General features: G+C 38.9%; 1 protein-coding gene and 2 long non-coding RNA genes across 4 annotated transcripts in view; 1 reads left to right on the top strand and 2 right to left on the bottom strand.

Moving 5' to 3' along the window:
- Positions 1 to 1,085: 1,085 nt before the first annotated feature.
- On the bottom strand, positions 1,086 to 1,818 carry LOC5573093. Its single transcript, XR_002499844.1, has 3 exons — positions 1,703 to 1,818; positions 1,528 to 1,642; positions 1,086 to 1,473 (listed from the first exon to the last, which is right to left on the bottom strand). It is a non-coding gene; the product is annotated as an uncharacterized LOC5573093 (long non-coding RNA).
- A 2,347-nt stretch (positions 1,819 to 4,165) lies between these two features.
- LOC110675847 lies at positions 4,166 to 4,955 on the bottom strand. The gene is made up of 2 exons (XR_002499845.1): positions 4,716 to 4,955; positions 4,166 to 4,634 (listed from the first exon to the last, which is right to left on the bottom strand). It is a non-coding gene; the product is annotated as an uncharacterized LOC110675847 (long non-coding RNA).
- A 6,750-nt stretch (positions 4,956 to 11,705) lies between these two features.
- The window catches only part of LOC5573090 (rab3 GTPase-activating protein catalytic subunit), a 261,913-nt gene continuing 257,785 nt past the window's right edge, over positions 11,706 to 15,833 (top strand). The window contains exon 1 of one of the 2 annotated variants that reach the window (XM_021846127.1): positions 11,706 to 13,344. In XM_021846127.1, the coding sequence (XP_021701819.1) occupies positions 11,879 to 13,344 (1,466 nt within the window). In that variant the 5' untranslated portion in view covers positions 11,706 to 11,878. Of the gene's footprint in view, positions 13,349 to 15,833 lie in introns of those variants that run through there. The other variant, XM_001654352.2, reaches the window with a different exon arrangement.

Consider the following 15,833-nt stretch of genomic DNA (forward strand, 5'->3'; position numbering starts at 1 on the left):
ACCCCGATGGTTTGCATGTAGGTAGGTCAAATTAGCGGGGGTGCACGGTATTCAATCAGATTGAAAGGTGCTCACGTGACATTACTTGCATTATGTGCATGAATGGATTTTCATTCCATTTTTGTTCCTTTTGATGAAATGCGAAATTGTGTTTTAATCAGTTACGCGCTTTTTCCATGTTAGTCCAATGTTTGAGATCTGGGCTCACAGTGACAGTTCGTGACAGCGGAATCCCGGCTCACTATGACGTACAGAAATTTGGATTGGTTTCTCCCTCCCAGGTTACACCTAGTGATCCTTTATAGAGAGATAAGCAGAAGTAAAATGGAATGATTTGGCAATAGACCAGCAGTGCTGATTTTGCTCTGCGTCGAGAATAATATTGTAACACTGACATGACTTCCTCATTGCTAAAAAGTGTATTTTGTTTCGTTATAGATCTTTGAGCTACATTTCCAAACTAATAAACAGCAGAAAAATAAAAAAGGAAAATATTGAATATTTTTAGTTACAGTTGGGATTCGCTGGTTGGAACACGACTGCCTTCCATCTAGTGAATCCGCCCCGTTAGTTGGAACGACTGACAACTGGTGAGAATGCTCCACACTAACGCATCTAGAGAGCAAATTGTCACGAAACGTGTTGAATTACCCGTATAAATATGAACCATTTTTGTACTGTTTCCAAAACAGTCCTCAACCGCATGTTACAATATCTGAACAGTTTGATATAACACCCAAATTAACAATAAGTCAACAATACCGGAAACTGTTTTGGCAGTTTGATGAATGGTAATTGTAAAAACTACAATATGGGGAATAGGCGGTTAAGTTATGTCACCATTAGAAAACGACAAATTTCCAGAACAAAATTTTTCGTTTCCCGTTCGCCAAACAGTCAATATACAATCCATTTTTGGTTCAATCTACTGTAATGCAAACGGTTCATAAGTAGTTAACCTATATGGGTTTCATGAAAATATTTACGGTATATATAATTATGAATTTATAGTTCGTTATTGTTATTCCACCAAATACGGTATTGTTTTTTTTTTCTCTTTTCCTCTAAATTCTTAAACACTTACATTTAGTTTTATCACTCGAGTTATTATTGAAAACTTAGAATACACAATTTCTCACAATATTACATTTTTGTTTAAAATTAACAAAAAGTACGACGAAGTTATCGATTTTTGTAATTCGATGCACATACGGGCTTATTCAAGTGTCGATCCGGAACTTCATCAGCGATCAGAAACGTTGGGTACACCGAATCACGGGCTTCATTATCCGATTTGTTTTTCCGGAACTTACCCCGTCCCGTAGCTGTAGGTTCGGGTTCGGCTGTTCCATTTCTGGACATAATTTGTCGATATCTGCTGATTGGGGCAGCAAGGGCTGTTGAGTTCGGTTTTCACGGAAGTTTCCATACTCCCGCAGTTCGTAGGTTTGATTATTATTTTAGATTCATATACTGAAAAAAGAGAAGTATCAAATACTGTTTGAATCCTCTTTCGTATCAAATTACTCGCTAGAAAAACTTGCTTGGAATCATCGAACTTTTGCGGACAAGCGAACATTTTCGGGTTGCCTTCCGTGATCCGCAGTTGATACTCTCGCTTGCTTATTTTAAATTTTTGATGCTGAAATGAAAATAAAATGTTAAATACTGTTTTGATCCTCATTCGTATCAAATTACTTACCAAAAAAACTTAGAACAAAACAGAATAACAGACTTTTTGCAAACTTGTGAAGTCATTTTTTCCTGTTTTCGTGAACAGCACAAACAAACACGCTAAGAATAATGCCAGCGAGTTTAGCATAATTTACAAAAGTTTCATTCGGTAATTAAAAATAATTTCTAGTTTTCATTAATCTGGATCAAAAATATTAAGCAACATAAATTTTGTGTTGGTTTCCTTTTTTGGTTGAGTTGTGTGGAAAGACAACAGGTAAATATTTTCAAAGCTAAACGATCACTTCGATATCTGGTGGCCAGTAGAAGATCTGGCGAAAAAGGGGTTTGGGATTAGAACGCATTGTGTGCAGCATAGGAAGGAGCACACAATGTATACTTTTTCTAGGAATAGGTATTGTGTAGACTATCATAGAGCACTGAAAAACATAATTAACATTTTTTTCCTTCGAAAATATACAGGTCCGGTCGGTGTTCATGTAAGTTTAGTGGGAGAAAATAGGAAAATTTGTGTTTCACGACATCTATATAAATAAAAATGGAGTTGTGTTTGTATGTCACGAAATGGCTTCCGAACGGGTCAATCGATTTGAATGAATATTTTTCCGTTTTGTTCGTCAAGTGTTCCGACCTGTTTGTGTGTATAAAAATCCCAGGATATTCACCGGGAAAGTTGGAAAAACGAGCGTGAACGGAACTGTCATTTTGTATGGGACGATCCATAGCGTTTTTCAACAGCCTACTTGATGGCAAGACGAAGTTTGCCGGGCCCACTAGTAGGTTATAAATATCAAGTAATAAACATTCGTATTCTTTGGTAATTTTTTTGTGATATCAGGTGTATCGCAAGAATAATGGTTGAAAATGATTATGTCAATGGAAAATAGTACAATAATCGATTGATTATGACCTAAATTGAGGTTGAAAAATTGAAATTCAGACATAAGAAACTTTTTCAGTGACATTTCTTTCGTTCCTCCCTAGTGAACTATATGACGGTGGTGCATTATATTTGCCTATAATATCTGATCGTTAAATTTGCATAGCCACAGTGAGCTCTTTTAGGCGTGCCTAAAAACTCATGCATGCAAATGTTTGCCAAACTGTTCAATAATTGTAATGTATAGTGACATGTCTACATGGAAGTGTGTTGCGTAAGTATAAGCACATACAATTTGGCTGATGGTGATCTTATTTTGTTACCATTTAGTGAAAATTTCCATTTTCATATCATGCTACAATTCGTGAACAGTTTCATGTATTGTAACTATTCGGTAAAGACTTCTTAAATTGTTTTTAATGGTTCAACGCTTTTGAATTCATATTGTTCCAAATTAAAACAACCATTTGTGTTACACTAACCTTAACAGAAAAAAGAAACTTACTGTTTGGAAACTACGACAAATTGTGTTTTTCTATGCGGGTAGTGTAGTGACAGCCCCTTGGTAGGAAACACAAAATGAGTGTGTAGTCAACCCCCTGGTCGATGCAATGACAACTGTTTGATGAGTGACTATGAGTGTGAATGTCAGAAAAAAAGATCGACGATGCATTTTTGCTGAGAACTATGTATGTTTATTATTGTATGTTGATTGCTTAGTCCGTACTATACCGTAAATAGACGTCGTAAAGAAACGTAGTCCGTGTTTTTCTACTTTCTTTGTACGTGAATCCCGGAACAAGAATTCGCAGATTGTGTTGTCGTGTCCATTGCGCTGGGATTCTAACAAAACGCACATATACATACGCATTTGTTCTATATATGGAGACTGCAATGCGACGGTACTCAGACGTCAAAGTCAGTTTGACATTTTCTGTTGACATTTGAGAGCTTTTTAGTTGGAATATTTTCCAACCAGCGAACATCCAACCATCGAGTCATTCCATGTAGCGGACCCCCAACGAGCGAATCCCCACTGTATATGCAAAACAACTTTCACTAAAATAATTTCAAGCGGATTACATTACTCCTCAATTAAAGTTCAAAACAAACATAACGCTTCCCGCATAAACTGAAACCGTACAGATACTATTTCCCGAACTATCCACTACAATTTACGACAATATCTAAACAGTTTCAGATAACATCCAAAATTACAATAAACCAACAGTACCGGGAATGGTTTTGACAGTCTGGCAAATTGTAATTGAAAAAATAACAATGTGGGGAATAGGCGGTTAAGTTATGTAACCATATAAAATTGCCAAATTTCTCGAACAAAATTTTTCGTTCACTATTTGCCGGATGGTCCATATACGGTAATTTTTTTTACCAATTAATGGTAAGGCAAATAGTTCAGAATCAGTCCAACCATTTATGTTCGAGCAATGCGAATAATGCATGGGTAATTATTAGTTAATTGTACTTTATGGTATTTTAACCCTACTTTGTACTGATCTGTCGGATTAGAAATGATGGGGACATTATTTCTTTTTTTTTTTTCTTTTTTTAATAAACTAACCAATTCAATCACTGTCGTTATTTTCGTTTTATTATTAGTCAATTAAGTCATACGTAGTTACATTTTCTGCAAGGTGCCTCCGGCTTCAATATCATATCACAGACAAAATCATATTTTGCTTAACACTGATTCGGAGCATTGAAGCGGTAAAAATATTCCGGTAACTCTCGATCCGGCAGTCAGCTACCCTTCCGCTGGTATCAAATCTTCAGCTTCGATTCCTGCGATTCCAGCATGAAGCATCCCCATCTTGACCCCGGCCGGTTGCTTGACGGACTTCGAATAGAACTATGTCTTACCAAAATTCTTGCAGCTAGTGGAGATGGCAGATTCGGACAGCACTGTTGGTGTACTATTCTGGTCCCAGATGCTTTCTGCTGGAAATTAACGAGCAAATCCATTGCTTGGTGCAGGAACAACTTTAGATGGTTAGGCAGCAGCATCGTTCCTTGCCCCGATTGAAGTCGCATCACAACACTTGGGAAACACACATTTAAGGAAAAAAATAGATAAAATTAAAATTAACTAGGATATGATTATACCCATAGATATACTTACAAACTGTTTCGACTCCAATTGCAAATAGTATCGGAAATTTCCGCAGGAAATGTTTTTTTATTCTCGAAATAACCAAACGTTTTGGCAGCGAGTTTTTGTTTTGTTTTTTTTTTTTTCAGATTGACTAAAGACAAACACGCTAAAAAATCATCTAGGTAGATTTGAACATTCCGTTCCACACAATGTGAAAATTACATTATTTTTTTCTCATATCTTGACCTTAATCACGATCAAATTAAGTTAAATAATATACATTTTGTTTAATTTTTTATAATCTCGCTGTAAACATAACACCGCTTTTTTAAAACATTAGCTTCGCTCATCTCGCCGTGGTAATTTTCAAACGTGTATAACTGTTCGTGAAACTGTGAAACAACGGTTAAATATAGTAAAACGCAGATGTGTGAATGTGGAAAAACGTAAACCATTCCGCAGATGGTGAGTTTATTTTGCCACTGTTTATCGAGAGTTTTCATTATCATATCATTGAACAAAATCTGGATACCATCAGAAATTGTCACTATTTAGTATAGATGACTTGAACTGTTGTTAACATTCTACAGCTCAAGATTCTATACCGTTCAACAGAAACGCCACTGTTTGTAATACATTAACTCTATCCGTTAGAGGAAACTTATTGTTTGAAATATACGGCAAATTGGATTTTTCTATGAGGGTTGTTCGTTTGGCTCACGCTTTGACAGTTCTCGCTGCTCGATTGGCTCACATTTTGACAGAAATGTCAGCTTTCGCCAATCTCTCTTATTAAAGGATCACTAGAGCAAACCATGAACTGCAACTTTGCTGAGAGTGCATTTAAATTCATGAAATTTATCAGATGCATCAGAAGTGATCCACTCCTTGGACAAACTACATACAAATCGAAAATGAATTGCCCACTATCCTTTTCGCTTGTGTACGTTTTGACCAATTAATTGATGGAAACCCTGAAACTATTGTTAAAATGGATTACAAACCGTTAGTCAACGTATTTCGAAAGCCATTACTATCAGCACCACGGCGTCTGCAGCACAATCTACGCTGAATCTACAGCGTTACCGATTGACGATATAGAGTTCGTGACCGGAAAAGAGAACGTAGTGGCTGACGCAATTGCCAATTCGACAAAAATCTTGCCCACGACTAGTTTAACAAACGGGATATTTTCCGAGTCTTTCGGGAAATCGAGTAAGTAAACATCTCCAAATTTCTGAAACTAAAGGACGCGCAACTGAGCTAGATCATCGTACAGACAGAGTTGAACCCTTCGTTGCCGCAGATCGTGCAATTTATTCAGGATAGCTAGCCGTCATCGTTGAACAAAATTACAGACTGCGCCAAAACATTTTCCATAAGTACAGGCATAAACTAAGCACGCAATAAGGAATCATATATCGTAACGACAAAATTGTGGTGCCTCATTCGCTACGTCAGATATTAGCAGAAAAAGTTCATGTAAGCCCCAATGGAATTGAAGCCACCATTAAATTGTTGATTTTTGTTTTTTATATTTATTTGTTTGTTTCGGAACCTTCACGTTTCTCGTGTAAAACAGAAGAAGATACCACAGAAGCGTTAGGGTTTGTGCCGCTGTAAATGTCATCGTCCGCTACCAATTATTAATCATGGCGGGACGATGATACATATATGAAGCGAGATGGCATGTAATCAGATAAAATATGATGGATGTGGGAAATCTTTAAAAGGACGGCCATTGTCCAATTTCGGCCTCTTTTAATATCAGGCGTCCGTGTGCTGTGGATAAGTGTTCAGTGCAGTGTAGTTAAAACGTGTACGAACCCCCCTCCCCCCCTCTTGTCCCTTAGCAGGAGTTAAGTGGATGCTTGGGTGATAATTAAGCTCAGGTAATAAAATATTCCTGCACTATTCAAAGGAAATAGTTTGTAACTTGTCTGTGTCCTTTAGGACCTCTTGTATCTTGTTCTTGTTTTCGTTTCGGATCTTCGGATCCGCCGTCCAGCACACGGCTCGGCTTGTGAAGCCATTAGGCTTCCGGGCCTAAACATCTCGGGCCGTTGGCCCTAATCGCCAAGGAGATCCCTCTCTCGGCCGTCCAAGGTGGCCATGCCACGGCCGGCCGATTGCGTCTAAGAGGGAAGACGCCTGCATCCCATCGTCCAGCAACGCCCGCTGGCCCATCAACGGACCGGAATACCAGCCCGTACATCCGCCCGCTTCGCCATTCCGGCGAGAGTTCCGGCGGCACAGCAGGATTGGTGTCGCTGTGTCAGCCATTCGTCCACCCAACAACATAAGGCAGCGGTATGTACCGGTACAAAATAGAATAGGTCACACATAACAAATTTACACATAATTGGACAATACAGAACAACATGCACACGCCACAAATTAGGGAATTTTAATAAATGTGCTAGAAAAGTGAAAGTTCCCGTTTTGTTAGTTTTTGTACGCGAAAATCCCTTGATTACCCAGTAGCTAGCCGACCCTGGGATTGCCGGAGTCTCTTGTGTCCTGAGTTGGTCTGGCACTGTATGATTTACCGCTTAGTTTCATGCTAATCTTTTCTGGCCTGACATGAGTGCTCAGATTAAGGAAATCATCACAAAATGCAGCATCTGTGTTAAATTACATCCATCTCAAGCTCCAGACCCGATGCAAAAGCCATTGTATCCATTTCTGTTGGTGCCAATGGACGTGTTCCTCGCAGACTACCAAAGAGAGAGCTGCAAATTTCTTATTACTGATGACTACCAGGCGTTGCAGAATTCGCTCTCATTTGAGAATGAAGCACGATCAAAGCAAGCAAAGAAAAACATCCCATCTGTTGCGGTTCACGATCGTCATTGTATCGCAAGGTGTAACAAGTCTGATAAATGGAAGCAGCGAGCGAGAGCCCCAACGAGAGAGCGATGATAAAATCACTATTTCTCGCTTGTTTACCGTTGGGGATAGGTGTTTTTTCTTTACTGGCACGATAAACAATCCACGAACTTCCAATAACAACAGTGTCCCCCAGGCTTGGAGCATGTTTAGAGGGGTTTTATCATGCACTACTATCCCCCCAATCTGATCAAACTTGTAGCAGTATACGATAAACAGTCTCTCATAATGTGCAGCATGTTATGATAGTTACAGAGAGCGATACGTGAGAGATTCTCTCAATTTTCTCAGGATTCAATCCCTGGTGACTACTATTCGGATTTTTTCGAAGTTGACCTGCTGAAAGATTTAACACCGAAGTCGACGATTGCTACACTGAGAATAGTAATCCTTTATAAGAGAGATTTGCGGAAGCTGACATTTCTGTCAAAGTGTGAGCCAATCGAGCAGCGAGAGCTGTCAAAGTGTGAGCCAAACGAGCATGCGTTATGTTTGTTTTGAACTTTTCTTGAGAAGTAATGTAATCCACTTGAAATTATTTCGGTAAAAGTAATTTTGCGTGAGGCAAAAACATGAAATATTTTTCATTTTTAAATTTTTGTCATTGCGATTTTAAGTTGTCGATTTTTTCGACTGTTTATTAGTTTGAATATGTAGCTCAAAGATCTATAACAAAACAAAATACACTTTTTAGCAATGAGGAAGTCATGTCCGTGTTACAATATTATTCTCGACGCTGAGCAAAATCAGCACTTTTGGTCTGTTGCCAAATCATTTCCATTTTACTTCCGCTTATCTCTCTATAAAGGATCACTAACTGAGAACAGCGTAGCGGTTGAAAATACTACACAGGTATGTTCCGTTTTTATCAACACGACCGGCAATTTTCAGTTGAAAAAAAAACGGAGTCGTTAACAAATTAGAAAAGAAAATTGCAGTTTAGTCCAAGGTTTAGTCAGCATAACACAAATGCACAGTATTGATATTAAGGAGCTGTGAGAAGCATGTAGATTGTTCATTTTTATAGATTTTACATGGAATTTGATTGCAGACTCCTATCAATCAATATGATTTTGTAATAAATCATTATTAGTTTAAGTTGGCTAGAATTTTAATAAATGTAATAAAGAATACTAAAACAATAATCACATAAATGTCCTTTGCATCATGAGGTGCTTCATATTTGTAAAGAACTACAAGGAAGTGGTCAAGCTGATCATTTTTTTTAAGTTTTAAGTTTAATCTACAAGAAACAATTTATTTTTATACAGTTTATGCTCATTCTTATGCTTCTTCTTCTTTATGGAATTAAATCCCAACCGAGAAAGTGCTTTCTTCTCAGCTGAGTGTTCTTATAAACACGCAGTTATCAACTGAGAGCGTTTTTGCCAAGGTATTTTTTTTTTATTTTTTGCCAAACCCGATTGGCGATTAAATGTGGAGTTATGTTGCGAATGTTTTGCCATCTGAAATTAATAATTTAAATTTCCAAAATCTTATCAGTAAAATAATTGTGGTGATCTTTCTTCAATTCTTGCCATCTGAAATTAATAATTTAAATTTCCAAAATCTTATCAGTAAAATAATTGTGGTGATCTTTCTTCTTAAGTTATTACTACCAACTTCGACAGGGATACACTAGTCATCAATCTAACAGCGCCACCATCGCCTTTTGGCTTTACGTTAGATCACGAATAGACTGGCAATGAACCTAAACTAACCTAAAGTTCAAGTTTTTGTTAAGTAAAAATAATATTTACTGCTAGTGGTCCCGTCAAACTTCGTTTTGCCATGAAGTAGGCTGCTGATAAATGGCATGCAATCTCCCATACAAAACGACAAATTAGTTTTCAGTTGTTTTTTTTATAGAAGTTCATCAAAACACAAAAGTGTACAAACTTTAGAACAAGTATCGTCAAATTAGAACTTTTTGGTAAGAAACTCTTTTGTAAAGTTTAATGAACATGTTGGTATACCTACCTTGATACCTTGATGGCTACAGCGTAGCGTCACGCCATTGCCGGGCGTATTGTAGGACTCCATCTTCGTCGGTCTTGGGCGAAACCTAATTTTTTTAGGTGTGAGTCTATTGGAGGGCAAAATCTCCAATATTGTTTAACATGAAAGCAACTGTTTGTAATACGTTAACCCTAACTTAAAACGTGTTCTACTGTTTTGAATGTAAGACAAACCATATTTTCATATTGTCAATTTTATCCGGGCAATATTCATTTCGAATTTTCTCAGATCTAGCAATGCGATAATTGGGTCCTAAAATGTTTAATGAAATCTTGTTTTTATTTAATGACACGAAAGAGCATGTTACTGCAACTATTTTAGCAATTTTTCCCTCTCAAATAACGGCTACATCGTATTAAAACTTTAATTTAAAAATTGGGTCGATAAATGAACCTCGACAGTTTTGATCATGTTTGACGTTCGCTTAATCGACAAAAACACCACAGGACTTTTAGTTTAACACTGGGGTTGTTCCTATCTGACATTTTGGAACGGACACGGAAAGCAAAATACACCCAAAATTTGAGTTTAAGCCAAGTAGTGTGACAAAATATAAAAAAAAATGTTTTTTGGACTTGAACAAAAGAAAAACATTAAAAAATTGAGTAAATATGTGTTTTTAGCCCAAACTTAAGCGTTTGGCACTAAAATTGGGACAGGCCTTTAGGACCCTATTGGCGCTAGATATATATTATAAATTAGGTCAATCATTAGAAACTGAAATTCACTGAAGTTTGATTTTTCTCGTAATCTATGCGAGATACTCTACTTCGGAAGTAGGGAGTGTTAGAGCCCATCCGGACGCGAATCCAGAGCACCACTGCCGAAGATACCTAACTCGCATAGATTTTCAGAAGAATCCAACTTCGGAGACAAACTGTTTCAAACTTTTATCGCGCCGGCAATAGGGTCCTAAAGCCCTGTCCCAATTTTTGTACCAAACGCTTAAGTTTAGGCCAGAAACACATGTTTACTGAATTTTTAAATGATTGAAGATGATTTAAGTACAACGTTGTTTATACGTTTTTTTTTTATATTTTGTCACACCCCTTGGTTTGAACTCAAATTTTGGGTATATTTTGTGTTCCGTGTCCCTTCCAAAATGTCATAAAGGAACAACCCCACACTGAGAACAGCGTTGTCACAGACAAACAGACGTAACACTTAGAACAAATCTCGATCAAAATCATAGTCACGAGGACATGTGCGCCCAATGCTAAAATTATTGTATTTGGCCGACGGGCCAACAGATGGCGGTAGTGTGCAAACGTCAAACGCGAACAAAAACGATGCGAGCGCTGCGGGTGGCGAATTGGCCACCTACCATATTTTTGAATCGACCGTTAAAAAGGTGGTCGATGGACAATGATGAAAGTGTGACGTCTGTTTGTCTGTGGCGTTGCGGTTGAAAATACTATATAAGAGGGTTAAATTAAATACACAACACCACTTGATTTGTGCAGACTAAATTCGCATTTATTTAGAATATTTTGTGCATTCAATTTTACCATGCCACCATTTGTATAGTAAAAATTACTATGTCATGGTTAAAAACTTGCAGCAGACCAGAATTGAACCGAGGATCTGGCGATTGTCAAGCGCGAACGCTAGCCGCTCGGCTATCGACGCGGTTGGATTGAGAGGGAACAAAACGCAAATAAAAAGTGTTCATTATAGCTCAATCGTGGTTGGAATAGTAAATTTAAAAACACGTTCATGGTTCTCATTACTACAACGCTTGTTTCAGTGCAGTGTTAAAACTAAAACCCCTGTGGTGTTTTTGTCGACTTAGCGAACGTCAAACATGATCTCAAGTGTCTAGGTTCATATATGAATCCAATTTTTAAATTAAAGTTAAAATATGGTATAGCCATATAGCCGTTATTTGAGCGGGAAAAAAATGCTAAAGTAGTTGCGGTAACATGCTCTTTCGTGTAATCATGAAAACAAGATTTTATTAAACATTTTAGGACCGTATTGTGCTATTTCTCGAAATCGGGCGAGAACCATTAATATTTAATCACCTCAACTGAATCAGGTCAACTGACGGTGTAATTTTCAGAACCTCGCCACACGCATACTAATGCGTCGTTTGTTTTCGCACAGTCATTCGTTTTACGCACTGATAAGAAACCATCGTCATCTGTTTCCATCCGCATATTCTAAACAACAACAGTCACGAGTTTCGACGGTTCCGATCGTTCTAATTCTGTTCGCGTTCGAAATAATATCCGGTTTTATTCGCGTTTTCTCGTCCTTGAAGTGCTTCTCGGCAAGCTAAAATGATGAACGAAGAGTTGGACGACAACGAGTTCTTCCAGCAGGATTTCACCACCGCTTCGGAGTGGGAGATTTTCAACGCCCGGCTGGAGGAAATCTTCCACGAGTGGAAACTCTCCTACGGAGGAGCGTTGGGAAGCCAGGAACCACTGGGGCGGAATCAGCTGTCGCTTTGCGAGTGGACCATAGCAAAGGAGAAGATAAAATTTGCCGACGTTGAGCTGGATGTCGTTTGGGTCAAGGCCGATGTCCCTGAGGAGGACACGGCTGTTAAGGAAGAGGATTCCGTCGATTGCCAAGCGTTTGTCGATTTGATGGCCAATGGCAACGATTACTGCATCGTGGATCAAATGGGAGATGGAAAGTTGCACCCGTTGGCCCAGTGGTACGGATTGAGGGAATTTGTCGTGGTGGTCCCGGTGAAGAAGTCCATCACCAACGAGAGCCAGATTCGGATCCTTATGAGTTCGATCCACATTGCGGTGTCGGAAAGTAGCTGTGATGTTCCGGTGTTTGTCCAGGTGTTGGACAAGGTCCAGAACGTGTTTCTGGGGGTTTGTGAATCCGGGTCGACGCGACTTTCGTTCGACATCGTGCACTTGAATGTTACGCCGCCGACTTGCAAGTATCTTTCGGGATTGCTCGACGTTTTCAAGGGAAAGGTCGGAGTTCCCTATATGGATCCGGTCGCGGTTTCCGTTCGGTTTTCATACTCATTGTCTAAGTTTTTGAGTGCTTCTTATGTGGTGCCCAAGAAAGTTCCTTTCTCCAACAACGGCGGTGAAGAACACGTGGATGATAAGAACATTTTCCTCCCTTTCGGATTGGCTATCGATCCGGTTTCGGAGTTGGTTCTACACTGCACCTGGCCACACGTTGCCGACAATGTCGTAATTGACTCTCAAACTTATTCGGACTTTGATCCGCTAACGGCTCCGGCCTGGAGCCTGAGGGCTCGCTACGAAGACACTCCGGTTTGCTTCATGTCCGACTGCATTCAGGAGTTCTTGCAAATTTCGGAATCGCGCCGAGCCATCACGGAATACTTCCCGGAGCTTGCCTTCGGAGCTACGCAGAACTTGGAAGGCACCAAAGCTCTGGAACGGTTGACCGAGTCCAAGATTCCAACGTTGGCTTCCGTACTTCCGGGAATGGCATCCGCCGGAACAAAACAAGATCATATCAAACTAGAAGGCCCATTAAACGATGATCTGCTGAAAGACATGCTGTACTATTTGTTCCCCGATGCGCAGAAGGATGCCCTTCACGAGTACCAGATCCCTGGGCAGGTGGAGTTTGATCCGCTGAAGATAAAATCTGCCCATCCGGATTCGCTTGTACATCGGCTGGGGACGTTGATGGCAGTTTGTAATTCCTATTACGGTGGGAAACGGGCGGTGGCCCAACTGTGGGCGGAGTTTTCTCAGGAGATGCGGTACCGAGTGGAGCGTTGCATTCAAATACCAGGGTGAGTAGATTTACTCTAGTTTGTATGGTTTTATGATTTCAACATTTTGTCGTTTAACTACCCGAAATAGCAAAGAAATATCACTAGCAATGAAAAATGGCAATTGCTTGCTTTTCTCAGCTTATGTTCAAAATCACTAAACGAATTTTAATTAATTAACTGACTACGCGTGGATGATAAATTATGGGTGAAAGTATGAAAAAAAAAGAAATCTACGTGCTCATCTAAGAGCCCAGGGCCCATGTATGCTAGACGAGTGCTTTACCAACTAAGCTACCGAATCACCCATAATTTAATAAATTTAAGGTAAAACATCTCGAAATCCAAAGATGGCTGACTTGTGCCCCTACTCACGTTTTCAAAGGCACTAAGCTCGAGAAATAGTAGGCAAACGTTCCTAATCTTTTTATTTTAAGCTTTCTGTTAGTGCACAAAGCCAAAATAAGAAGTGTACTGTTGTTAGACGCTTCCTTCGCCGGATAAGTGCCTTTGAAGTTTTAGTGTAATTTCAGAAGTTTGATTCAAAACTGTTTCACCTTAAAAACCACGCAGATTTTATCACCAAACAGCTGTGTCAATACGAATTTCATTAATGTCGAATAATATTGTAATGATAATAAATCTTCGACCTGCTTAGTCAGGGCTGGTATCAGGTCTCTTTCTAAAGACGCAAGTTTCGAAAAAGTCTCTATTTTGGATAAAAGGTCTCTAAGGTAACTTTTTCCTTATTCTACTAGCAGTGAATCTTGATGCTAAATTCTTCAGGCTCTAGAGAAACCTTTAGAGACTTCATTCTTTATTACTTATTGCTTTTAGGAATTCTTAAAGGAATCTTTCCAGACAATTTTCTCCTCCCAATTCTCTCAGAAATTCTTCCAGCGATTCCAAAGCTATTATTATTTTCTTATGCATTACTTTAATTTTTTTTTCGAAGACTATGTTATGATTTCCTCAGAAAATTTTCCACTAATCATTTAACCGAATTCTCCTGTTGTTACTCTAGGAGATTTTTAAATGATTTTTAAAAAATGTCTTTCGAGATAAGGATTCTAAAAACAGTATTCTAGAGTTTTTGAAAAAAAAATAGGGATTTCCCAAGAAATTCTGCAAGAATCGCTCCGCTTGTTCATGGGAATTCCTTCAAAAATTTATCCACCTTTACCCTTAGAAATTGAAAATTCCTTGAGGGATTTTTCGAAGAAACCATCATACAGTTACATACAGGAGTTTCTCGAAAAAAAAACCAGCTATATTCTTCCGATCATTAACGTCACCTGTTAACGGACACGGAATCACAATAACTGCTTATTGGGGGAGAAGAGCTCCACTTTTGGCACCAGACAGGTTCCACGATATGCAGCACTTCAAACACGTGACTCAAGTGAAACACTTTCCATTTAGCCACTTAACTTGGCGGAAGTATACCTAAAATGCATTTATACTGACTAGAACTAATTTTATTAAAATATTGTATAAAGCTTTACAATTCGCAAAATATAGGGGGGTCCGTAGCCTTGAGGTTACGCTTTCGCTTCATAAGCGGAAGGTCATGGATTCAATTCCCAGCCCCTCCAAAAAATAACCCGTCCAGCCACCAGAAGACGCCGCACGGATGACCGTGCTTAGGGGAACACATCCATCCTCCGTCAGTATCAGATGGTGACTGAGACAAACTGACCCACTTCGCAGCCAGCTAGCCTCAAACGACTCAGGAACACGGCAAAACGAACCAACGCAAGAGCAATGGACTATGGCTTATGGAAATCGATTGGACCAACAGCAGAGCACTCTCCTACCTGCTCGGTGTGAGAGCAAAAGAGCAGAAGAGAGTGAAAGCTGATGTAAATATAGATTAGTTAAAAATAGAACTGTATAAGGAAGATACAGATAAACTGATTCCGGCACAGTAGTGGCCACGAGCACGGAGTGCCTTAAAAAAAAAATACAATTCGCAAAATGCTTTCTTCTTCTGGACAATTTTTTGACTTCTGATAATTTTATTTGAATTTTCCCGCTTGCTACGATTGCTGCTCACGTGGCTGCGACGACCAGTTCGGCGTCGGGTGCCTGCGGTACCCGAGTAAAAATATTTGCGTTGGTTGTAATGTTCGCAACAGGGGATTTTTTTTAATTATCGGACAATTTGGGCCGAAGGTTCTCCGATTTGCATGAAATTTTCACCAGAGGTAGAGCTCGTGGATACATGACCAAAAGTGAAATTCAAAAAAATTATAGTGGCCTATTTTCCCGGAAAATTCTAGATGAATTTTCACGATTTCTCTATATACCTCAAACTTTGAAAATTCATATCTCCTGAACTATGCATCGTAGAACAAAAGTTTTTTAGTGAAATCGAAAGGAAATTTTCTCAGCAATCTATTAAAAATATAAAAAGAAAAACATTTATTGGAAAATTTTTCACCATGGGAAAAATTGTCGGAAAAATAGCGAAAAAACTATCGTCTGTATCATGAAAAATTGTAAAAAAA

The sequence above is a fragment of the Aedes aegypti genome, chromosome 2 (assembly GCF_002204515.2).
Source record: "Aedes aegypti strain LVP_AGWG chromosome 2, AaegL5.0 Primary Assembly, whole genome shotgun sequence".
Taxonomy (NCBI): Eukaryota; Metazoa; Arthropoda; class Insecta; order Diptera; family Culicidae; genus Aedes; species Aedes aegypti.